Raw genomic sequence first — 26,082 nt, forward strand, 5'->3', positions numbered from 1 at the left:
GAGGGCACGGCGTGGGCAGCAGGCAGCGTCGGCAGCGGTTACCGCGCAGGCGCAGTAACGCCCAGACGCCAGGGCTGAAGGGACGCTGTTGCCGGCCGGCCTGGCACTGAAGGCTGCGGACTAGTCTCGGGGTGGGCGGCTTCGCCATGGAGGAGGGCGGCGGCGGCGGCGGGTTCCGCCTGTCAGCCGAGTGCCTGGACGAGCCCCCCAACAGCCGCGTGTTCCTGGTGCTGGGGAAGGACACGGGGGAGGCGCTGATCCGGGAGCGCTTCGCCCCGTTCGGGGAGATCCAGGACATCTGGCTGGTGCGGGACAAGCGCACCCACGAGTCCCGCGGCATCGCCTTCGTCAAGTTCGCCCGCAGCTCGCAGGCCTGCCGGGCCATGGAGGAGATGCACGGCCGGAGCCTGGCGCCCGACACCAAGCCCATCAAGGTACCGGCCCTGCGCGGCCCGCCCGCCGCGCAGCCGCTTCTCCCCCTGTCCCCGTCTCCCGGCGCAGGCTGGTCCTGGGGGCAGGCGACGATGGGGGCGCAGCGAGGCCGCGGATTCCTCCCCTTCGCGGCCTGGGTCGGCGGGGCCCGGCCCAGCGCAGCCCCCCCCCGCTCCGGCCTCACGGTGTGGGCTGCCCAGGACCTGTCTGATCGGGCTGTGAGGGTGACGAGAGCCCGCCACTGCCTCTCCCCTCCCGCCGGTCCCAACGCAGGGCCGGGCGCCACAGCATGGTGCGGAAAGGCGATCAGTCACCTCGGCCTTAACCAGCCGCGTGCCTTCTTCCTTCCCTCGCCGCCAGGAATAGTCTCTGCTGCGGAGAGGAAGATGCTTTAGCTAAACGCCTCGGAGAAGGTGAAACTCACACTTCACTCTGCGTCCCCTCGTCTCCAGAACGAGAGACAAAAACCTTCCCTCGCCTTCGTTTGCCTGTTTGAGGCACTTGGCAACTATAAGTGCAGCCGCATTTATAGGTGGGCAGCAGCTTTCCCATATTCCTGTGAGTTTTCCACACAGCGATAGGAGGGAGAGAGAAACATTTAGATAAAGGGAATTATGATCATAAAACCACAACGGGAGGCTTAGGGAAAGATTTAGTCCCTGGAACTAGTATTTACTCTTTAACATACTAGATTTCAGGGTGTTCAGAAACTCTTCTCCTTCAAAAATTTGTAAAGATTCTTGAGATTGATACAAATGAATTGAATAATAACAGAGGGTATTTTAAATCTCTGCTAATGCAATATGCAAAGTTTTTATCAAAGTAATTTCACATTTTTATCTATGAGAGTCAGTAGTGATTTGCTGTTGATGATCACTTTCAGTCTCTTGAATTGTTTTACTGTTATCTAAATGATGAGATGAGGTAAATGAGTCTAAACAGTGAAAAAAGTGGTAACGTTTCTTGTGTGACAGGACATCATCATGCGAGGAAGGATGATCTTTTAACAGCACACATGACTGAGGCCTGGTCTACACTAAAAAGTTAGGTCGAGGGAAGCTGCCTTAAGTTGACCTGTTAATGTATGTTTCTACACTACCAGGTCCTTTACGCCAACCTAAGTTGCCTTTAATGTCGACTTCTGTAATCCACCTCTGTGAGAGGCGTAGCACTTAATTAGATTTTTATGGGTCAACTGCGAGGTAGTGCAGATGCAGCATTGTGTAATTTGAATTAATTGGCCTTCAGAGGGTGTCCCACAGTGTTCATCTGTGACCTCTCTGGAGATCATTCTCAACTCTGCTGCACTACAGCCAGGTACACAGGAAACAGCCCCTTCCTTGCTAAAGCCCTGGGAATTTTTGATTTCCCATTTCCTGTTTGATCAGCATTGGGCGCATGCCAGCTTGAGCACAGCTGATCATGGAGACTGCAAGCCCCAAACGTGCTCCAGCCTGGTCTGAACAGGAGATGGTGGATCTCATCGCTGTGTGGGGAGAAGAGTCTGTGTAGGCAGAGCTCTGATCCAGCAGAAGAAACGCTGACATCTATGCAAAGATCGCTCGTGGAATGGGGGGGAAGGGCTACACAAGGGACACACAGCAGTGCCGTGTGAAAATAAAACTTCACCCAGCATACCAGAAGGTAAGGGAGGCAAACAATCATTCTGGTGCTGAACCCCACACATGCCGGTTCTACAACAAGCTGCGTGCAATTCTCGGGAGTGACCCTACCAGCACCCCCACAAGCAACGTGGGCACCTCACAGGTGTGTGAGTCTAGGGACAACAAGGAGGACGATATGGTAGATGAGGAGGAGGAGGAGAATTGGAGACAGGCAGGCGATGGATCCACTCTCCCCAAGAGCCAGGAAATATTTTTAACCTGGAGCCCTGTGGGTCGCAAGACATCACGGTGACCGACCGTGACGCCATGGAAGGCACCTCTGGTGAGTATACAGTTACAATCAAAGTTCAGTTAAACTTTAACGGGCACACACATTCGGCGGTTGGCATGTTTACTAGGAAGAAAAAGCAAGGTGCTGTGGCTCTCTGCTTACAAGAGGCCGCTCCAGCTACGCAGAGAGTGGCCCCTGGAAAAGACTGTTTATGTGGACTTAGATAGCCCGGGAATCCTACATGGATATCTCTAGGAAACTTTCATGGAGGTACTCTGCAATCCTTTGCAGAAGGTTTCTGGGCAGGGCAGTCTTATTTCTTCCACCATGATAAGACACTTTCCCACGCAACTCCTGAATTATTTCTGTTGGTATCATTGCGGTACACAGCATAGCAGCCGGGACTGCTATCATAAGGACCGGGTTTGTACCCAGATGCTTGCAGCATCTCCTTCCTTTCCGCCTCTGTTACTCTCAGGAGACCAATATCACATAGGGCCGCCTAGGGGAAACGGGGGAAGTTCTCATTAAAAGCAGTCTTACAAGAAAAAAAAGGTATGAAGACACACACACACACACATTCTGGATCGCCAAACCACACAGCTGCTAATGTGCCTTTACTGTGCTCGGCATGGGTCGGCATGTAGTTTAAAGTGTTTGATAGGGGACTGGGGCCCCACATGAGAGATTCCGCAATTTGGGACTGAAAACGTTTCCACCCATGCCCAGTTTGTAAACAGTTTCCTATGGTGCTATGGGGAAGGGCCATTGTTCAACTATCTACCTCTGCTCCCGACATGAGCCTGCCATAAACTTAATTAAAAGTGTGGACACCCGTGACTTGGGGGGGCCTACTCACCATGGCTGGAGCAGCAAAATGACACAGTGAACAGTTGCGGATTCTGATTATGTTATGGCTTGCACCTAGTGTAATAAGGTGGTGGTGTTTTGTTGTTGTTGTTATATGAAAATGGCCTTGCTATGGAAACATTTTATTCATGTACAAGGGCTCCTTTATTTTTTCCCATGACTGACAGCTGGAAATGTGTCCTTCGGTGTGTCATCAACACCTGAAAGCAGACTTTCACTGATTAGAAGGAGGAGAAAGAGAATGTGGGAGGACCTGTTCACCGAGATAATGAATGTCTCTAGGACAGCTGACACAGAGCTGAAAGCGTGGGGGATTTCACTGTCTGAGAAGTTAGACATGGACACTGAGAGCAGGAAAGCTTCCAGTGACCAAGAGTGTGCAGCACAGGATGAGATGCTTCGGATTATGAGGGACCACGCAGACATGTTGAGGCGTCTGATTGAACTGCAGGAACAGAAGCAGGAGGGTAGAATTCCTCTGTAGACCTGATGGACAGCCAGCCAGCATCGCCTGGCGCAGAATCACCCTCCCCCAAGCGTTCCATGAGGCGTGGGTGAAAAGTCCATTGCCCCGTTCACTTAACTCAGGGGAGGATATAAGGAACAGAAGGTGCCAATTCACAGACCTTTGATGGTGTTACGTTACACAGCTGAAAATGTTTCTCCCATTCCAACTTTATAACCCCTTTTCCTCAAGGTTACCTTTTTTTCTGTTCTCCCTCTTTACTTATGTTTGTTAAATAAAGTAAATGAATTTGAGAAATAAATGTTCTTTTATTGAGTAGAAGCCGTGGGCTTGGGCGGAGGGTTGGCTTTACGGGGCAGTGATACATTCCAGGTAAAGGTTTGGGAAAGCACAATGCAGCCAAGCCGCTCACATTACTGTGACTCATTATTGAAACAGCTTTTCAAAGCCTGGCAGATACACAGATATTATGGAGCAGGCAGCTATAACCATGGGAATGTTCTCTTCAATAAGGTCCAGCCTTGTTAATAAGCTTCTCCAGTGCCCTTTCAAACGACCAAAGGCACATTCAACCACCACTCTGCACTTGCTGAGCCTATAGTTGAACCGTTCCTTACTGCTGTCCAGATGGCCCGTGTATGGCTTCATGAGCCATGGGAGCAAGGGATAGGCTGGGTCCCCCAGGATAACTGTAGCCATCTCAACATTGTCAGTGTTCATTTTGTGGTCTGGAAAGAAAGCCCTGGATTGCAGCTTTTTGAACAGACCTGAGTTCCCAAAGATATGCACGTCATGAACTTTTCCCAACCATCCTACGTTGATGTTGGTGAAACGTCCCCTGTGATCCAACAGCTCTTGTAACACCATTGAAAATTATCCCTTTTGGTTTGTGTACTCTTTGGCAAGGTGATCTGGTGCCAAGCTGGGGATTTGCATGCCATCTATTGCCCCACCGCAGCTGTGACTTCCAGCAGCAACCGTGATTTTTTTTTTTCCAATGGCTTGCAGCAGGGCTGCTTGCAGGACATTCATAGAATCATAGAATATCAGGGTTGGAAGGGACCCCAGAAGGTCATCTAGTCCAACCCCCTGCTCGAAGCAGGACCAATTCCCAGTTAAATCATCCCGGCCAGGGCTTTGTCAAGCCTGACCTTAAAAACCTCTAAGGAAGGAGATTCTACCACCTCCCTAGGTAACGCATTCCAGTGTTTCACCACCCTCTTAGTGAAAAAGTTTTTCCTAATATCCAATCTAAACCTCCCCCATTGCAACTTGAGACCATTACTCCTCGTTCTGTCATCTGCTACCATTGAGAACAGTCTAGAGCCATCCTCTTTGGAACCCCCTTTCAGGTAGTTGAAAGCAGCTATCAAATCCCCCCTCATTCTTCTCTTCTGCAGACTAAACAATCCCAGCTCCCTCAGCCTCTCTTCATAAGTCATGTGCTCTAGACCCCTAATCATTTTTGTTGCCCTTCGCTGGACTCTCTCCAATTTATCCACATCCTTCTTGTAGTGTGGGGCCCAAAACTGGACACAGTACTCCAGATGAGGCCTCACCAGTGTCGAATAGAGGGGAACAATCACGTCCCTCGATCTGCTCGCTATGCCCCTACTTATACATCCCAAAATGCCATTGGCCTTCTTGGCAACAAGGGCACACTGTTGACTCATATCCAGCTTCTCGTCCACTGTCACCCCTAGGTCCTTTTCCGCAGAACTGCTGCCTAGCCATTCGGTCCCTAGTCTGTAGCGGTGCATTGGATTCTTCCATCCTAAGTGCAGGACCCTGCGCTTATCCTTATTGAACCTCATCAGATTTCTTTTGGCCCAATCCTCCAATTTGTCTAGGTCCTTCTGTATCCTATCCCTCCCCTCCAGCGTATCTACCACTCCTCCCAGTTTAGTATCATCCGCAAATTTGCTGAGAGTGCAATCCACACCATCCTCCAGATCATTTATGAAGATATTGAACAAAACCGGCCCCAGGACCGACCCCTGGGGCACTCCACTTGACACCGGCTGCCAACTAGACATGGAGCCATTGATCACTACCCGTTGAGCCCGACAATCTAGCCAGCTTTCTACCCACCTTATAGTGCATTCATCCAGCCCATACTTCCTTAACTTGCTGACAAGAATACTGTGGGAGACCGTGTCAAAAGCTTTGCTAAAGTCAAGAAACAATACATCCACTGCTTTCCCTTCATCCACAGAACCAGTAATCTCATCATAAAAGGCGATTAGATTAGTCAGGCATGACCTTCCCTTGGTGAATCCATGCTGACTGTTCCTGATCACTTTCCTCTCATGTAAGTGCTTCAGGATTGATTCTTTGAGGACCTGCTCCATGATTTTTCCAGGGACTGAGGTGAGGCTGACTGGCCTGTAGTTCCCAGGATCCTTCTTCTTCCCTTTTTTAAAGATTGGCACTACATTAGCCGTTTTCCAGTCATCCGGGACTTCCCCCGTTCGCCACGAGTTTTCAAAGATAATGGCCAAGGGCTCTGCAATCACAGCCGCCAATTCCTTCAGCACTCTCGGATGCAACTCGTCCGGCCCCATGGACTTGTGCACGTCCAGCTTTTCTAAATAGTCCCTAACCACCTCTATCTCCACAGAGGGCTGGCCATCTCTTCCCCATTCTGTGATGCCCAGCGCAGCAGTCTGGGAGCTGACCTTGTTAGTGAAAACAGAGGCAAAAAAAGCATTGAGTACATTAGCTTTTTCCACATCCTCTGTCACTAGATTGCCTCCCTCATTCAGTAAGGGGCCCACACTTTCCTTGGCTTTCTTCTTGTTGCCAACATACCTGAAGAAACCCTTCTTGTTACTCTTGACATCTCTTGCTAGCTGCAGCTCCAGGTGCGATTTGGCCCTCCTGATATCTTTCCTACATGCCCGAGCAATATTTTTATACTCTTCCCTGGTCATATGTCCAACCTTCCACTTCTTGTAAGCTTCTTTTTTATGTTTAAGATCCGCTAGGATTTCACCATTAAGCCAAGCTGGTCGCCTGCCATATTTACTATTCTTTCGACTCATCGGGATGGTTTGTCCCTGTAACCTCAACAGGGATTCCTTGAAATACAGCCAGCTCTCCTGGACTCCCTTCCCCTTCATGTTAGTCCCCCAGGGGATCCTGGCCATCTGCTCCCTGAGGGAGTCGAAGTCTGCTTTCCTGAAGTCCAGGGTCCGTATCCTGCTGCTTACCTTTCTTCCCTGCGTCAGGATCCTGAACTCAACCAACTCATGGTCACTGCCTCCCAGATTCCCATCCACTTTTGCTTCCCCCACTAATTCTACCTGGTTTGTGAGCAGCAGGTCAAGAAAAGCGCCCCCCCTAGTTGGCTCCCCTAGCACTTGCGCCAGGAAATTGTCCCCTACGCTTTCCAAAAACTTCCTGGATTGTCTATGCACCGCTGTATTGCTCTCCCAGCAGATATCAGGAAAATTAAAGTCACCCATGAGAATCAGGGCATGCGATCTAGTAGCTTCCGTGAGTTGCCGGAAGAAAGCCTCATCCACCTCATCCCCCTGGTCCGGTGGTCTATAGCAGACTCCCACCACTACATCACTCTTGTTGCACACACTTCTAAACTTAATCCAGAGACACTCAGGTTTTTCCACAGTTTCGTACCAGAGCTCTGAGCAGTCATACTGCTCCCTTACAAACAGTGCTACTCCCCCACCTTTTCTGCCCTGCCTGTCCTTCCTGAACAGTTTATAACCATCCATGACTGTATTCCAGTCATGTGAGTTATCCCACCAAGTCTCTGTTATTCCAATCACGTCATAGTTCCTTGACATCACCAGGACCTCCAGTTCTCCCTGCTTGTTTCCAAGGCTTTGTGCATTTGTATATAAGCACTTGAGATAACCTGTTGATCGCCCCTCATTCCCAGTATGAGGCAGGAGCCCTCCCCTCACAGACATTCCTGCCTGTGCTTCCTCCCGGTATCCCGCTTTCCCACTTACCTCAGGGCTTTGGTCTCCTTCCCCCGGTGAACCTAGTTTAAAGCCCTCCTCACTAGGTTAGCCAGCCTGCTGGCAAAGATGCTCTTCCCTCTCTTCGTAAGATGGAGCCCGTCTCTGCCCAGCACTCCTCCTTCATGGAACACCATCCCATGGTCAAAGAATCCAAAGCCTTCTCTCCGACACCACCTGCGTAGCCATTCGTAGCCATTGCTACGTTCTGCGTGGCGGACCCTACTTTAGCTCTGGAAATACTGCAGGAGAAGGTGCAAGGTGTTTGAGATGCTCACAGCAAGAGTGTACAATTGAGCAGGCTCCATGCTTCTGGGGTTATGGCGTATGCGTGGCAGTTTTAAGGCCCGAAAACCACTGTGGGAGGGAGCACAGTGCATCAGGGGGTGCCAACGCAATGTTCCCATTCTCCCTTGTGACAATGTTTTGGTCCCATGAGGCATTGTACAAACTTCCCAAAACACACTGTGGCAAGTTGCACTTCGGGATAGCTATCCACGATGCACTGCTTTGTGCATCGATGCAGACACTGCTAGTGAGGACACACTCCATCGAGACAATGAGCATGGTGTGGCCATGCACAATCAACTTAAGTCAGAGGCTCGAGGTCAAATTAGATAAAGTCAGCTTAATTTTGTAGTGTAGACAAGCCTTGAGAGTTAAACGCTTAGGACTCTATTCCTTATTCTGCCACAGGCTGTATGGCCATAGGCAAGTCATTTAACAGCTGTGAATGAGTTTTCCCATCTCTAAAGTGAGGTTACTTTCCAACTAGTTTTTGTGTGCCTTGTAATCCTCTGAAGAGAGGTGCAATATACACGAAAAGTGTTATGAGTATAATTATGACTGTGAGAAGTTAGGTCTTGACCTGTGCTGAGCCCCACATAAGTGGATTCCCATTCAAGTTAGTACACACTGCAGTATCAGGGCCTTGGTATGCTACTTGTTCTATTTTTTTTTTCTTCTTTTTTCTTTTCTTTAGAACCTAAGAGTGGCCATATTGGGTTAGACCAATGATCCACCTAGCCCAGTATCCTGTCTTCCGACAATGGCCAATGCCAGGTGCTTCAGAGGGATGAACAGAGCAGGCAATTGTCAAGTGATCCATGTTTGTTTTTTAAACAAAATGGCTACAATCATGGATTTGCTATGAAGTAGTCCATCCTTTTACTGCAGTGTACATCAGTGCATGCTTAAAGAGCCATCTGTGCCAGTATTAATGCTGCTAATAGTAGGCCAGCCTAGGTATTCATGTCCTTCCCCCTCCACCATGCGTAGGTGCCCTTTCAAAATTTCTTGCCCTTCCAGGTCTTGTGAAGGAGGCAGGGTAGCCAGACAACACTGGTGTAACTCATTGACCAGCCAGTTACGCTGCTCCCAAGTGCTTAACTCATGACAGGCTTTTGGAAGGTGGGTTATAATGACTGAAGAATGAACCACAATTCTTCATGTGGGAGCATGTGGGCGGATCTCTCATCTGGGTCCCTGACTGTGTACAGATGTACATGTTTGCAGCAGGCAGGTCTTTTGTCAGAGTACATTTACAGTGAAGGGCTCTTTTTTTTTTTTTTGGCCACAGGAGTAGTCAGAGAATGCAAATATAAGCACAAAGCTGTTTTGAAGACATTAAATTATTTTTCCTGACTATCTGTGTATATTTACACTTTTCTCAAGTAATTAACATTGTGTTTAACTCTGTTAGGTGTTCATTGCGCAGTCCAGAGCTTCTGGAAGCCACCGCGATGTTGAAGATGAAGAGCTTACACGCATCTTTGTTATGATACCAAAGTCCTATACAGAGGAAGATCTGAGGAATAAGTTTAAGGTACTGGTTGAGTTTTAGTTATTCATTATATCTAACTGCATTTTCTCAGGTTATTTTTGACAGTAGATTAAAATGTAAATTTTTATGAACTTCAGAAATGTTGGATAACATTGTTTTTACAATTTTTAAATCTCCTAGGTGTATGGAGACATTGAATATTGTAGCATTATTAAGAAGAAGACCACAGGAGAAAGTAAAGGTTTGGGCTATGTGAGGTATTTAAAACCATCCCAAGCTGCCCTGGCAATAGAAGAGTGTGATCGAAGTAAGACTGTGACTGATTTTTTTCCCCACTTTATTTATTATGAGAAACTCTGAACTCATTAGTGTAGGTTCAAGCATGGCAGCCTCTGGCTTCGGTTTTATTAGCAGCAAAATTATTTATGGTGTAAATGCATTGATGGCCACAGGTTGCAGAACCTAATACTGTAAACAATGCATGCAGGTACTACCGTTAAGTTCAATGGGACTAGTCACCTGTGAAGTACTTGCAGGATCAAGGTCTTAGATTTAAAGTAATAACCGTGAAAGGGCTTTGGGAATGAACTACAGTGACTTCTGTTGATGTAAAATAGCCTGACTCTAGTGCAGCACGTACATGTACGTGTACACACACACATTTTTTTATGCAGATGAACTTTTATGACTTTATCGGGGATGCTCAAAATAAAAGGAATATATAATAACAAACACAACAGTAAAATGTATTATGACTACAGCTATTTAAACAAAATTGCATTTGATACTAATAATAGCATGTTTTACTATTTTCAGAATATAGCACACTTAGTCTTATGATTTAACATTTGTTGCCGTTAAAGTTGTTGTCTAGTGCTTAGAGCACAGGATTGACAGAACTAGAATTCCCATGACATTGGCAATTAATTTAACCTCTCATGCCCCAGTTTCTCCCTCTGTAAAATGGGAATAATAAAATACACTTTTCTGTAGTGCTTCATGCTTCTCAGATCTGTGATGTTTTTCTTTTAATCCTTTTACACACACAGCCAAGAGGAAAGACCAATATTCAGCATAAAGCCTTATTGAACATATTAGATGATCAGTAGTGCTGACATGGTTACTGTGGTTTCAATAAATGTTCTTCAAATCTTCCTGTGTGGGCCTTCAAAAAGCCAGAGGACAAATTTGCAAACAAATTAGTATAAACAAGGCGTGGTAAAGTTTAGTTCTGAGTGAGTTGTAGTGGACAGTTAAAACCAGTATCTAAAAGCTGTATCATACTTTATAAAGATGGTACATGTGCCCAAAACAGTGGACTGGTATGTTTTTATTATAGTGAAATAAATAAATTGTGTAGTCTTGGACTATGTAGTGCCCAATTAATCACAAATATCAATTAAGCACCTATTTTTTTATCATTAGGAATAAGGTACGTAAGACATAACTAAAATTAAGACCCACAAACACTTCATTTAATGAGACTTAAGGTTGTATCAGCACACTGTTAACAAATTTAGTATTTTTCTTTAAACCCAGGTCCATGTCCAGTGTGAGGTCAGAATGAAAGGAGTTAGATGGTCTGAGACCAGACCAAATAGCTTACACAGATGTGGTGCCTAATTCAGCACAGGTCTTGGTAGGCAAAGGTAGAGTAAGGCTGCATAGATGTCCAGCTAGTTCTTGCCTCTCTGCCAAGTATTTCCAAGATGATCTTTGGGTGCTATACTTCTGAATGGGATAGAAATGGGTTATGTTGCTTCCAGTCTTCTAATTGTATTAGTCTTCATGAGTGATAGAATAGGTTTTTTTAAAAAAAGAAACAGTAACTGATTTTTCTGTCTGTAATGTTTTTCAATACAAGGCTTAAAGAACATTTCTAGTCATAGATGTTTGAAAACTACGTGATGAAATTTGAAATATGTGGTTACTTGTTCCAGGTTACAGGGCCATTTTGGCTGAACCTAAAAGCAAGCCGTCTGAATCATCTGAACGTGAATATTACGGTAGTAGCAGTAATATGAGGCAGGAGCCAGTGGGGCATGACCCAGGGCCTAGAGGGAGTGTGTTTCCCTTTGGTAAGTAATAACTTTTCACATTAACAGTGACTGGTAATTCTGGATAAGATCACACAGTAACTGGAAAGGGTGTTATGGAAATAGAGGTATATTCAGAGAGAGGCAAGAAGGAGACATTTAAAATAGTAGGTCCAGGTTTTTGGTTGTTGGTTTTAACTCAGACACTTAGTTTCTAGATTGTTCAGGGGTTTTTTTTTTTTTCCATTTGGCCTTTGCATTCGTTGTCTGAAATAAATGTCCTTTTTTTATTATAACATGACTTAGGTCCTAGAAACATTTTAGGAAAAAAATATTGAAATGGTCAAGGTACAGCAGTATAGTGACTTGCAATGTGTGTAATGTGTCTTATTTTGGTTCTTGAGAAGGGCAGCCAGAATTTGGTAGTTTTGAAAAGAGTCAGACAAGAGTTCGAGAATCCGTTTCCAAACGCCTGTCAGTGGTATCACGACTCCCCTTCATACAAGAGCAGCTGTTCTTCCTCTTTGATCTAGTCCCAGGACTGGAGTATTGTGATGTTCAGCGAGATCCTCATACTAACCATGGTAAATAACAAAACAAAAAGAACCTCTTTCTTTTTACTGTTTTGACTCTAAAATATTTTCTCTTCCTTCTCAATACAGAATGATGTAGCCCTTTGTCAGTGGCAGATACATACATTTGGTCTTGCACTCTGTTCTCCTTCTACTTCATATCTCCTCTGAACAGACCTATTAGACTGACAAGTTACATGCTATCCCTAACTAGATCCCTGAGAGGTCCGAATATTTACAAAGTAGGGAAGCAACCCACAGCATCTCTACATTTCATACGCTCAGAAGTCAAAAATCAAATGAAAGCTGTTTCTTAATAGATTCTGCATCAGATGAGATGTTATCAAAGATGGGTAGGATTTCTGTTAAGGAAAAAAAAACATGCGTCTGCTTTGTTGAAGCCTCATCATGCCTTCAAAGTAATGTATGGCTGGTGTCTTAAAATAAGGTTTTACAATTGTTAGCCCTGCAGAGCCAGTATAGCTATGGGAGAACGAGCTGGATTATATTATAATCAATAGTATTGTTAACTAAATTGCTGGTACAGAATTATTAGTATTGATGATGCATGATCCAAAAGAACATAATGGCTTAAATTGCTGGTTACAAGAACTACCTCTGCTTTTAAGCTGACAAATTTGATATGGAAATCATTGATACAACAAACAGGAACCCTACAGTGCCATTTTAATCACTTCTTTCAGAGAATAACTACACTTAAAAAGGAAAATATTTGTGTACAAATTAGTGGTTATACATATCTGTTAACTTCTGGAGTTTTTTTATAGACATTCTATAAAGGAAGTAATATCAGATGATTTTGAGGTTCAGCTGTAAAGATTTGTTCAGTCACCCAGTTAACTCTGCTTGATATCTCATCAGAAATATGGATTTTGCTAAAGATGAGTTGGATGATGAAGTAAAAAGACTTCATTGTATTTGAGTGCCTGTGACTAATTTGGTGTCGAACCCTGCTGTGTTGTTGGAATACACTTTATTCTTAGTAGTGCTTTTGAGAATTTAAACTTACACACTTTCTACATTGTCTTGGTATGTTTCACCCATCCTTAGGGCATGCTGTGATTCAGTATACTACTGCAGCATCAGCTATATATGCCAAATACAAGCTACATGGTTTTGAATATCCTCCTGGAAATCGGCTAGGTGTAACTTTCCTTGAAGATGGGAGTGACGGATTGGAGTAAGTACCAACCCACATACGTGAAAAGCTGTAACTCTGTGTTCTGGAGAGCAATGTTTCTCTTTGAAAAGTTGTTATAACGGTAAGGGGGGGGAAGCAAAAAACAAGAAAATGAAACCTACCACTGTACAACTTTGTTTATATAGTGGATGCTTCTGAAATGTAAGGTATTTCAGGGTGCTATGGTGTGCACTCACCACTACAATGCCCCCTGGTATCAGGGGGCACAGTTACAGGAATCTTCATCTCCTGTGCCCCTTGTTGGTCATCTGCTTTGTGCACAACTCAGCCCTCCAGAAGTCCAATCCCTTTCAGGAAGCAAAAGCTCAAATTAGTGTCCAGAAAGACTCTCGACCAATCTGCCCTTCTCCTGGGCTGTGTCTTCTGTCTCTTCCTTAGTTACTGTGGAGTCCTCTCCAGCTTTGGCCTTGAGCACTGGCCCTTCAAAGTGTCTCCTTGAGGTAGACAAGGAAGGCGAGGTAAATATTTCTTTGAGGTGTCTATTCTCTTGCTCAGGCTTCTTCACGAGAGTCTTTGAGGTTCCTCCCTTCAGACTGAATTCTCTCCCCTTTTATGAAGCCCAGGTGTCCGTTAAATTATTACCTGATGTCTCCTGTACTGCCCCTGTGACTGGGAAGCAATTAATTAGGTAATCTGTTGTACTTGTACTGTAACTAGTTGTCTATTAACCTTTTCCAGCCCACAGTGGGCTTTCACTGTACCACACAGGGCACAATCCCAGAGAAGGCCTTTTGAGACACCAAACATTGCTGCTACTTTTCAAGAGACAGAGGGAAATTAAAAGATAAAACAGTCCTTTTATTTTAAGATGACTTGTAAAATGTGATTGAACCTTTTTTACTAACTTATGATGTATAAAGAAATCTGAGAATGGGGTAGTGGGTTTTATATTAGAAGCAGGTTTTTGTCTACTGTTTCCTGGAAGACTCTGGGTGACTGTAGAGCTAATAGGATTTTGGCAGCGTGAGTACCAAGGAAGGGGGACCTGAGCAGATCAGGGGAAGGGAGCTGAAGATAAATAATGAACTGACCAAAACACCTGACAAAGAGTGAAAAATCATTGTTAAAGATTAAACATCATTTCTTACTCCTGAGGGCATTCTACACCTGAAAATTCTCTATCAAAATATTAAACATTCTGCACACAATATATTAAAATTCTGCAAATTTTATTTGTCAAATAAATGTGGAGGCTCCAGCATGGCATTGGGGAGCACAGGCCACTGGCTGCACAGAGGTGGGAGATCATTGTGTAGCTCACCCCGCGGGACACAGACTTGGCGGTGAGGCTGTACCCAACCCTGACACAGTGCAAGGACCATGCCTGCCCTAGAAACACCCCATGGCCCTGCCCTTCCATGCCAGATTGGCCAGGCAGGCTCAGCAAGACAGGATCCAGGTGTGGAGGGGGTTCAGTATGGGGGGATCCAGGTGTGGGTTCAGAGGGTTCTGTGTGGGAAATTTGGGTGCGGGCAGCTCAGTGGGGGATCCAGGTACAGGGGGATCTGGCTGTACCGGGACTTGTTGGGGGTTATGGGTACCACAGTAAAGGGACTCTGCAGGGAGGTCCAGGTGAAGGTGGTTGTGGGTCTGGGTGTGGTGCGGGGTAGAGTTCGGCAGGGGGGGTCTGGTGTGTCGGATGCTGTGGGAGCGGGGCTCAGTGGGGAACCAGGTGCAGCTGGTTGTGGCTCGGTGGGGTGGGGATCCGGGTGCAGGTGGCTTGTCAGGGTGGTCCAGATGCAGGGGGAGTGGGGCTCATCAGGGGGCTTCTGAGTGCGAGGGAAGTGAGGCTCGGTGAGATATGAGGGGGATCTGGATGCACGGGAGTTGGATGGATGGGGGAGCAGCTCCCTATACAGGTATCCCTCCCCCTGCAGCTGAGGTGTGATGGGTGCAGGAAGAGTGTGTGTGTGAGTTTGCAGAACTTCCTGCAGCTGGGGGAGAAATTGTGGGGTGGGTCTGACCTGGCCCCGGATGCCATGTAGGGGAAGAGGAAGTCCTGTCTTCCCCAGCCAAACTGGAACTAGCAGCTGATCCTGGCACAGGATAGGAGCCACCAGCCAGGTCCTCCCCAGTCCTGCCTCACAGTGATTTACCTCTCTGCCAGCTTCCCTGGGCACCCGAAACATACTGCTGGGAAGCATAGCATGACTGCTCTTGTGGCTTCCCTTTGCTTCCCCGTCAGAAAGTCACTTTCTGCAGGGAAGCAAAGAAATCTGTAGGGAACATAAATTCTGTGCATGTGCACTAGTGGTGCATAATTCCCCCAGGAGTAATTTCTTGCTCAGTTAAGTGATAGGGGAGCTATTTTTTGCTCAAATTCTTCTAGGAGACTTTCAGCCAAACCTGGGAGGGCAGTGATTTAATACTCTTGATATTTATAAGGTTAAAAAAAGTAGAATAAAAATTGTTTATGTATCATAAGGAGCAAGAAAACTAAACCCCCAAAATAAGCATAGCCCAGTATTTTTTCCTCTGCATGTCCTCTTTAAGAGAAAATACGTAACTTGCGTGTGTGGAAGTGCATATAGTTTGAGCCAGCAGGCCATACTGTAAAGCCATTCTAACGCTTCTGTTAATGCCTAATTCCAAGAGTTGCACAACTGTAAAATGTGAAGAGGTTTGCCTCATTCCAGCTTTGCAAAATATAAAAACTTGCTAGTCCAAGCAAAAAATTTAATTGTCTTACCTTCACTATCAAGATGGATAAGAAAATTATAGGGAAGAAATAATGTTTCCAGTAAACTAATCTTTACTTCTCTCAGGCAGCGTAAAGAGCTGAGCTTAACTCCATGAGCTGGGTGTGTATATTCTGTCTATTAAAGCAACAGTGATAACTGAAAGGCTGTGTTATCGGAAAAGAGTATAGAACATTGGGCTACAGGTATCTCAGTGTATTCTGGATTTAACAAGAGTACTGACATAAATTTGCAACAATTTACTTATTCCTGGATGTTCTCAGCACATATCAAGGAAGACTGAATAGATGTTTTCTTGATCGGTTCTTTCTCTGAAAATTTTGATTTTAAACAAATTGTCATGTTGATTTCTTAAGATTATAGTAATGTTACTTTTTGCTGTAAAGACAGAGTCTATGATTACTTTTGCTTGCAGCCACATCAGAAAAATGGCAACACAGCTGGTGACTTCACAAGTGTCATCAATGGTGTCACATAATAATCTAGTTGGTCAGCAATATACATCTTCTGTAAGTAACTACACTCTATACCTTTGTTGTTTCTCCTCAATTGTTGCAGAACTGTGAAATGTGCAATAAGCAGCTATGTCCCATCTTTTTTCTCTTACCCTTCTGACTGCTTTAGGAGCTGATTTTGTTGGTTGGTTGTGTGGTGGGTTGACTTGTGCTTTTCTGTACTCTTTTTAAAGGTGATATGATCTTAACTGGATTTATTGCCCAGGGAAAATACTGTCAGGGAGGTAGTCAGAAAAACACATAAGTTAATCGTGTGGCTGTCAGAGAGCCCATATGTAATCCAGGATTTTAATGTCCTAAAACAGTAACAGAGTCCTAAATCAGATAAAATTGAATTTTTCACTTTATTTTCATGTTACCTTTTTCATTACATTTTATTTTTGTTTCAGCAGCCGTACAGTGGAAGTTCTAGCTCTCAGTTATCTCAGCCCCAAACAGATGCTGTACTTCCATCACGCAAAAAAAAAGTTCCTCCTGAGACTTCTGTGAAGGAAAGGCTTTTCATAGTGTTTTATCCTCATCCCTTACCTGTAAATGTGTTGGAGGATGTATTCTGGTAAGGTACCATTTAGTGATTAAAATAACTTCAATAGTAGAATAAATTTTGAAAAATTTAGAATAAATGCTGAAGTCAAACCAGGTCACAATCATGAAAATCCAAAAAGACAGCCCACGGCAAATACAAGTGATCAACTGATAAATTAAACAGTAAAAAGTCACCAGGAGCAGATGGTATTCACCAAAGAATTCTTTGGGAACTTGTATATGAAATTGCAGAACTACTAACTGTGGTATGTAACCTATCACTTAAGTCAGTTTCTGTACCAGATGACTTGAGGATAGTTAATGTAATGTCAGTTTTTAAAAAAAGACTCCAGAGGTGATCCTTGCAATTACAGTCTGGTAAACCTAACTTTAGTACCTCGCAAATTGGTTGAAACTATAGTAAAGAACAGTATTATCAGACACATAGATGAACAACATTTGTTGCGGAAAAGTCAACATGGCTTTTGTAAAGGGAAATCATGCCTCACCAATCCTTTTTAGAATTCTTTGAGGGGGTCAACAAACATGGACAAGGGTGATCCAGTTGATATAGTGTAAATTGGACTTTCAGAAAGTCTTTCACAAGGTCCTTCATGAAAAACTTTTAAGCAAAGTAAACAGTTGTGGGACAAGAGGGAAGGTCCTCTCATGGGTCAAAAACTGGTTAAAATACAGGAAACAAAGGGTCGAAAGAAACGATCACAGTGAAAAGCAGGGTCCCCCAGGGATCTGTAGTGAGGCCAGTACTGTTCAGCATATTCATAAATGATCTGTAAAAAGGAGTAAACAGGTGGCAAAGTTTGCAGATGATGCTAAATTACTCAAGATAGTTAAGTCCAAAGCTGGCATTGAAGAGTTACAAAGGGATCTCACAAAACTGGGTGATTGGGAAACAAAATGACAGATGAAATTCAATGTTGATAAATGCAATGTTGTGCACGTTGGAAAAAATAATCCCAACTATACATACAAAATGATGGTGTCTAAATTAGCTGTTACCACTCAAGAAAGACATTTTGGAGTCCTTGTGGATAATTCTCTGAAAATATCTGCTCAATATGCAGTGGCAGTCAAAAAAAAAAGTTAACAATGTTAGGAACCATTAGGAAAGGCATAATAAATATCATAATACCACTATATGTATCCATGGTATGCCCACACCTTGAATACTGTGTGCTGTTCTCGTCACACCATCTCAAAAAAGATATTAGGATTTGAGAAGGTACAGAGAAGAGCAACAAAAAGGATATGGGATATTGAACAGCTTCCGTATGAGGAGAGGTTAAAAAGACTGAGACTTTTTTCCAAGCTGAAAAGAGGACTAAGAGGGGATACGATAGAGGCCTATAAAATCTTGAATGGTATGGAGAAAGTGAATAAGGAAGTGTTTTTTACTGCTTCACATAACACAAGAACCAGGGTCACCCAATGTAATTAGTAAGCAGCAGCTTTAAAACAAAAGGAAGTACTTCACACAACACACAGTCAAGCTGTGGAACTTGTTGCCAGGGCGGTTGTGAAGGCCAAAACTCTTTTTTTGAACCCCATTATAACTAGATAAGTTCATGGAGGATAGGTCCATCAATGACTATTAGCCAGGATGGTCAGGGATGCAACCCCATCCTCTAAGTGTCATTAGCCTCTGATTGCCAGATGCTGAGACTGGATGATGTGGGATGGCTATCTTGATGATTGCCCTGTTCTGTTAATTCCCTCTGAAGCATCTGGCATTGGTCACTGTTGGAAGACAGGTGGCAAAGTTTGCAGATGATACAAAATTACTCAAGATAGTTAAGTCCATTAGTCTGACTCACTATGGACGTTCTTATGTTCAATAAATTATGGTCTGTTTCCAAACAAATGTCAATATTGTGCTGCCATTTATTAAACCTGATGTGCAGATAACCCTGAAATCAAGTTATCAATTTCATACACTTTATTTGCAGAAAACTTTAGTACTTCATGCTCTTATGGTACCACATATCTATTTCAGCTTGAAATTTTAACTGATTATTAATTGAGAGATTGTGGGAAACCTGCATAACAATGTAGATTCAGGAAGTTGCTTCTGGTATAATTAAAACCTGACCTGAAGTAATGTAATCTTATTTGTGCTACTGGCCTGCCTCCAAAAGTCATTTGAGGGTACCCAACATATTAGTATCAAAGACTTGGGAGACAATTTTTGCCCATTTCACCTTTTTAAAACTTGTTTTAGAGTTGCTCTACCAACTTCGTTGGATTATTTTGTGTGTATTAAGGGACATGGCAACATTCCCCCATTCTAATATCTGCCAGCTCTATTGGCGTAACTGAGGGACAGCTCTTTTTAAAAGTCAAACCACTTTTAAAAACAGACAAACAGAAAAGCCTAGTGCTAGTTTGTGTAGAATTTGAAACATACCTACTTGGGCTGCTGGACTATCTTAGTCAGAGTCTGAAGGGAAAGGAAACTGTTCTTCATGGTCTTTGCATCCTATATTACAACCTAACAAAGAGTATATTACATACAAGTGCATTTTGTCTTTTCTCTCTCTGCCTCAACCCGTGCCTTGGAGCCTGCAGGTGACTTGGGAAAGTAGGACTTTCTATGATAAGTTTTTAATATTTATTTTTAAGGCATTTTACTGAGGTCTTCTCAAATGTAAATCACAAGTGAACAAATATAGTCCACTCATATAGGACATAAGTAAACTAGCCCACGGGCCTCCTTTCTGAAGTTGTCAGAAGGACCACCGTGTACCAAGTGTCACTTCCACACCACCTATAGTGATCATGATGTCGATCAGGGTTACTTTTTTTTTTTTCTTTTCTTTTTTTTTTAAATGTGGGTAAAGCACTGATATGGTGTGATTTTTATTGTGGGAGTGCTTAGAGAATGTGGCCTAACAATTATTTCGTATTTCTTGCAGCATCTGCCAGGACTATTAAAAGGGAGGAAAAGTACAGATGGGGGAAGGGCAGCACAAAATCAGATATCACGTGCACAAGAATAAAACTTACTGTCATTGTCAAATTATCTTGCAGAAGATATTGTATTGGTAGGCTGTAGTGCTGCAGCTGCATTTACAAATTGTAAATATTATGGAACTTGTATTTCAGTCCTATTTTTTATTTTTTTATTTTTTTTAGTCGGTTTGGACATCTTATAGAAGTTTACCTTGTGACAGGAAAAAATGTGGGCTATGCTAAGTTTGCAGACAGAACAAGTGCTAGCGATGCCATAACTTCATTACATGGCAAGATTGTGAATGGTGTCCGGCTTAAAGTAATGTTAGCAGATTCACCCGCAGAAGAATCTAACAAACGTCAAAGAACTTACTGACACAATGGGTAAGTACTTTGTCTGGATGTAAACTAAAATTCAACTAGTTTAAATGGTAGGTCCTCTGTTGTTTTTTGGTAACAATATTTCAATTATAACCTCAGTTTTTAAGAAATTTATAATTATCTTTAAAAACTTGCTTCATGATAAATTTGGAATGTAAGATCACTGCCCAAAAGCATATTTTTAACTTTTAGTAGGTATTTTTTTTAAATGAAACTTATTTTAAGTTTATTTTTAAAAATATACAGTTAAACATAAACCAGTTGATCAATATCAGTTTGGACAACCATATGAAAATGATTAACTTATGTACTTATAATGTATCAATGCTGAACATTTTAAAGAGGGGAAAATATAGAAAAATAAAGGATATGATTGAGATCAGTCTCTGTATCATTCTTTCACTAAAGAACACCACCTGTCACGATGGTGGTAGGTAAGGACAAAGATCTGAGGTCTGAGAAAAGAGAAGAAATAGAGGAAAGAAGTGGTAACTAAAGTGGATCTTAGAAGGAGAAGGAAGGAAGCCAAGTGAGAACCCAAAGGTGTCTGGGCCATCTAGGGGAAATCCATAGTGTAAATGTGTCTTATAGTATTTCCCAGAAAAGCGAGAATGAAAGAAACTTTTTAAAAGCACCTAATTGACTTAGGGCACAAGTCCTATTGAAAATTGATGGAACTTGTGCTCCAAAATCATTTAGGTATTTTTTTGAAAATCCTACCCAGTAGGTCTAGGTTATTTCTCCTGGTAAGGAGTGGAAAGGAATTTCTCCATATGTGCATCTGTGAAAACCAAAATTGTGTGTGTTCCACTATCATTTGGTGAGATATAGATAAGATAAAGACTATGAAGGCTCTTCCTACCTTCAGGGGAGGTGGGGAGGGATGGGTTATCATCAGTAAGACCATGGAAGTAAAGTTTAGCTGTGGGATAATGGGTATCTGAGTGCTCCTGCAGTGTACGTAAAATGGTAATTCCATTTAGGAAAGATCTTCTGCAAGACCAAAGAATGAGACTGGAAAACAGGTGATGAGTTGCACATTGTGAGAGGTCTGTCACTCTAGATTCTGTAGCACATCAGCCAGAATACTTTTTAAAATTATGAATTCCTATTATGAATTAAGGAAAGGTAAGACAATGAGGTGCTAATTCATTTCCATACTTAATTGCACATCAAATTGTCAAATTACTCATGCCACTTATATCTGGAGTTGAAGGAGTGGAGTGTGATAGCTAGTATTCGACTGTAGCTAATACACGCTGGCAAAGTGCCAGTGATCATTGGTGTTCAATTTGCATGTCTCAGGTAGGGAGGTAAGTATTGGGTGCCTCTGAATAAGGGCTTAATAGGGATCTGAGGTTGCTTGGAGTTAAAACAAGGCAAGGGTATAATAAATCTACTTTACTTAAGTCTAATGGTTTTACATTGTGACTATTAGCGGTTATTACTGAAGCTTTTTATTCCATTCCTCAGGCAGAGATTGCTCCATAAAGAGAAGTTTGGGGCTTAAAACCATCCGTCTTTCAGGAAAGATCCTTTTTGATGGAGCTTGGCAGAGCTAAGAACGGTATAGTCTAAGGGTATGTCTTCACTACCTGCCGGATTGGCGAGTAGTGATCAATCTATTGGGGATCGATTTATCGCATCTCATCTAGACACGATAAATCGATCCCTGAATTGATGCCTGTACTCCACCTCGGCAGGAGGAGTAAGCGGAGTCGACGGGGGAGCCGCCGCACTCGACTCGCCGCCGTGAGGGCGGCCAGGTAAGTCGAACTAAGATACTTCGATTTCAGCTACGTGAATAGCATAGCTGAAGTTGTGTATCTTAGTTCGAAATTACCCCCTAGTGTAGCCTAGGCCTTAGTGTCACAGGTGAGGTCAGGGTCCTGTCGTTAACCAAAGAGTGCTATGCATCTTTTTGGTCAGGATTCCCCTCCATGTACAATAAGTAGTACTGTTGAAGATCCAGTTGGTGTAGTCCTCCTTCCATTTTGTGAAGATCTTTTAAGGACTCTTAAGAGAGAATCTTTAGGGTTTTCAAGTGAAGTGAACTTAAAATATAAGAGTTGTGCTGAGCTAAGCTAATGGTGTCTAGGAGCAGCAGCATTCATTTCAGGGGTCCGGTTCTGGCTGTGCAGGACAACATTTTTTCCTGTGACTTTATCTAGTGAGTATGTTGGATATGCTTGCTGCCTCTTATTTTTGGGGTGTAAATTTTGTTCAGATCTGGAATGAGAGAGAGAACCAAAATAACTGTAGAGTCAGAGCAAGGTTTTTGGAGGCAATGGGCAAAGATACACTCCAGTGCCGCTTAGGAGCGGAACGGCCTTTTATTTCAGTTTGCTTCCTAAAAACTTTTCATATGTTCTCTGAAGGAAATCTACATTTCATAAACCATGTGTAGTTGGGGTGCACGATGTTGAGGAGAGTATTGAGCCTTGGGTCTAGGCTTTCTAATGCTGTCCTTCCACTTCAAAGCATAAAATTAAAACCTTTCCTCCACTACAGAGCAATCTGATAAATATTCATAATAATCAAGAATGGCCAGTAATGTTAATGTAAACTATACAGTGCAGTAGCAAGTGTGCTATTAATATAGCATGAAACATATGAGAGATAAGGACAAACTAGTTTTTGAAAGCCTGACTGCTCTGTAGATGCTCCACTTAAGTTTCGCAATGGCCTTTTAAAATTAACAACAGTTTGTTTTTTTTTATCTGATTTTGGAATATATTTTTGTCTCAAAATGTGGTTATAGTAAGTGGCTAAACAGCATTGTGAAGTTCCATGTTTCTCCGCTGATTCCATGTCAAAGATTGCTCAGTTTGTAAACAAAAAGATATTTTGTTCAAACTTTTAGCACTGCAAACTCATCCTGGAGATCTGAGCCATTTCTTACGCATGTAAAATATTACAAGCAAAGTTGGAGTTGCACAGATGTAAAAGAGCATAATGTGGTGACACACAAGGACAAAAAGGAACCAAGTGCAGTTCTTACAACAGAAAAAGTTGAAACTAACCAGCGAGCTAAAAAGCAGTTTTGTTTAACTGTGGTCTGCCTCGCGTCATTCCCCATTTTTCCCTTTTCTTTTCCTTCTCCCGCAGTAAATCTGAAAAGCAGCCCTGGTGCATCTCCAGCAGGATGCAGCACACAAAAATGGTGTCTCCCGTTTTGAGCTGCTGCTGTAGGAATGCTAGCACTTGTGCTTCAAAAGGAATGACCTTTCAGTAGTATTGTGGCACACTGAAAGCACGTTTTGTAAAACGTAACATTTTACTCCTACCGGTGACCAAATGTAGACAGGCTTTGCTTTTTTTTCCCCACAATGTATGCACGATTATGACTTCTGTCCCTATGGTTAAATTATCTTTCTAAATTGTGGTTTACTAATCCGTAACTTCTTAGATCTTCTTTATCTGGGGTAATTTATTCCAGAAGTCTAAGGATTAAATGTTCTAATACATTAAATATGGTCACTGTTTTTCCCTCTCTCCCCCCCCCACCCAGAAATTAGTTGTTTGTTTTCTTAAAACAGGAGATATAAAACATTTAAACTGATATGCCTCTCGCATTGCATTTCCAGTGTTCTGTAACTCTAGCTTCTAATACTTTGTTTTTGAGCAGCAGCTATAGATTTTCCTAAAATGTTGAACTTCTGGCATGCAGGTTTAGGAATCTGGCTAAAATAGGCATCCAAGGTACAACTTGATTGTTTCTTTCGCAGTTTGTGTAAAAGTGTAAAACTTTTTTTATTAAAAAAGATATATGGATGTATATTGAAAATTTTTTTTGGTTTATTTAACTTTGGTTAGCACACTAGCATAGATGTTATAAGAAGATGCTGCATATCTGTGCAAGTGCCTGTTCTTCTTAAAAGAAATTTCCAATTTTGCAAAAGTAATGGTGTTGTTTATATATCTCCTCTGAAGAACTGAGACGGTTGTCTTTCGATAAGGACTGCCATTTTAATGATTTTTCCCATTAGAAAACATTGGAAAAAGGTTGAACTCTGAAACTTTCCATGAACTTTGAAATGGATTGAATTCCAATGCTTTAAAATAGAAAGATGTTTCTTTTTCTTACTTTGCGTCATGAAATTATCAAGATAATGGCTTATTGTGTAATTGATCCCTCTTATGAGTGATTTATATCTTTTGTAATGTTTAGAGTATCTTTTAGATGATGGTGAAGTTTTCCTTTGAGTCGCTGTACGTTGACCTTTGTAGGGAAAGATTGGAGTTAACTTTAGCGTAATTTTGCACACAAAAAATAAATAGGAGTGCCATTAACTATTTTTCCATAGGGCAACTGAGCAGGAGGGTTAAAACAGATATTACAGGGGTTACAAAAACATGGTGGAATAGCACTCATGACTGGAATATAGCTATTGAATGGTATGTACTGTTTAGGAGCGATTGGAATAAAGGTAAAAGTGGTGCGGTAGTGTTGTACATCAATGAAGCAGTAAACTAAAGAAATACGAAGTGATAGTATGGACAAAACAGAGCTTGTTTTGGGTCCAAATCACTTTGGGGAAGAATTGTATTGGGATTGTGTTAGGGATCTGCTATAGACCCCCAGGGTCAGATTCCTGGGGTCTTACAGTATAAGCAATCAAATATGTTCAAAAATAGAGAGGCACATTATTAAAGAACTAAAACATAATTTCATTCACAAGATAATACACAGTATGTTTCAGAAAAAATACTTGCTTTCACACAGAATTTGTTAGAGAACCAGGGAATCCTACATAGAGTATTAGCTTCTCTAAATATTTTAATTATAGACTTGCTTTTATGTGTGGGTTGGAGTGCCATTATAAGAAATACCTTTATTATAATGTGTATTTTTAAATAAATATAGGTATTTTATCTTTGACACTATCTTCATACTTGTGTTCTTTCTACAGCGCAGAGACTAAATAATGACATGACCCTCAGCTGACTGACTGAAAACATGACTAGACATGGTTCCTGTGGACAGTGACAGCTTTTTGTACTGTTAGCTGATGTTTGTGGAAAAAAACACTTTATTTTTAAAAAACCCAAAATACAGAATGTAGTTTAAATCCACAATTAGCCAACGTTTTTAATTGTAAACTGATAGTTGTTGTAGCAGTCTGTCATTCTGTATTAGAGAAATAAATTTTTTTGTTTAAATCATGCCTCTAACATGAACACTTTAAAGATGGGGGAGAAAATAAAGGAGGCAACATTAATGGTTTCAGTGGTTAATTGCTAGTGCCTCAGACTGTACATACTGAAGAGTAATTGAAAATGCAGACATTAACACACTCAAATTAGGATGAGAACTAAAAATATGGGGGGGGGGGTTGTTTGTTTTTTTAAAATGGTGCAGAATATTTCAAAGATTGCTACCAGTTTCTGTCAAGATTGAGCCTGGTCCAGACAGCCCCAGATTCAGGAAAGCTTTGCACTTGAGGGAGGAGACTTAAGCACTTGCTTGAGTGCTTTCCTTTGTTAGGGCCAAAAGTATGAAATGCCGATTTATTGTTGTCTAGTGTTCAGGGCACTAGACTGGGAGTCAGATGTGGGTAATTGAAACTTATCCATTGCCCATTTTAGTACTGGTAGCTGTGATCATTAATATCATAGTTTTTTTTTAAGTGCATTATTTAACTATGAAATATATACCATCTGAACAACTGTAGTCACTCCTTTTTCAAAGAACTATAATGGTTTATTAAGCAACCCACTATTCCAGT

The 26,082-nt window shown here is 42.5% G+C and overlaps 1 protein-coding gene across 4 annotated transcripts; it reads left to right on the top strand.

Moving 5' to 3' along the window:
- The first annotated feature begins 42 nt into the window (after nt 1–42).
- RBM45 (RNA binding motif protein 45) lies at nt 43–25,821 on the top strand. Of its 4 annotated transcripts, none has more exons than XM_074967657.1 (10): nt 43–434; nt 9,353–9,475; nt 9,614–9,740; nt 11,374–11,511; nt 11,874–12,053; nt 13,113–13,242; nt 16,378–16,471; nt 16,870–17,033; nt 20,156–20,356; nt 25,267–25,820. In XM_074967657.1, the coding sequence occupies exons 1-9, from the start codon at nt 147–149 to the stop codon at nt 20,346–20,348; spliced, it is 1,437 nt and encodes a 478-aa protein (XP_074823758.1). In that variant the 5' UTR covers nt 43–146; the 3' UTR covers nt 20,349–20,356; nt 25,267–25,820. The 4 variants fall into 4 exon arrangements, with proteins under 4 accessions (XP_074823758.1, XP_074823757.1, XP_074823756.1 ...); XM_074967656.1 differs by having other exon boundaries at nt 11,877–12,053; nt 16,867–17,033; XM_074967655.1 differs by lacking the exon at nt 25,267–25,820 and adding an exon at nt 21,827–22,065 and having other exon boundaries at nt 16,867–17,033.
- The last annotated feature ends 261 nt before the right edge of the window (nt 25,822–26,082 follow it).

The sequence above is a fragment of the Natator depressus genome, chromosome 11 (assembly GCF_965152275.1).
Source record: "Natator depressus isolate rNatDep1 chromosome 11, rNatDep2.hap1, whole genome shotgun sequence".
In the NCBI taxonomy this organism is placed as follows: domain Eukaryota; kingdom Metazoa; phylum Chordata; order Testudines; family Cheloniidae; genus Natator; species Natator depressus.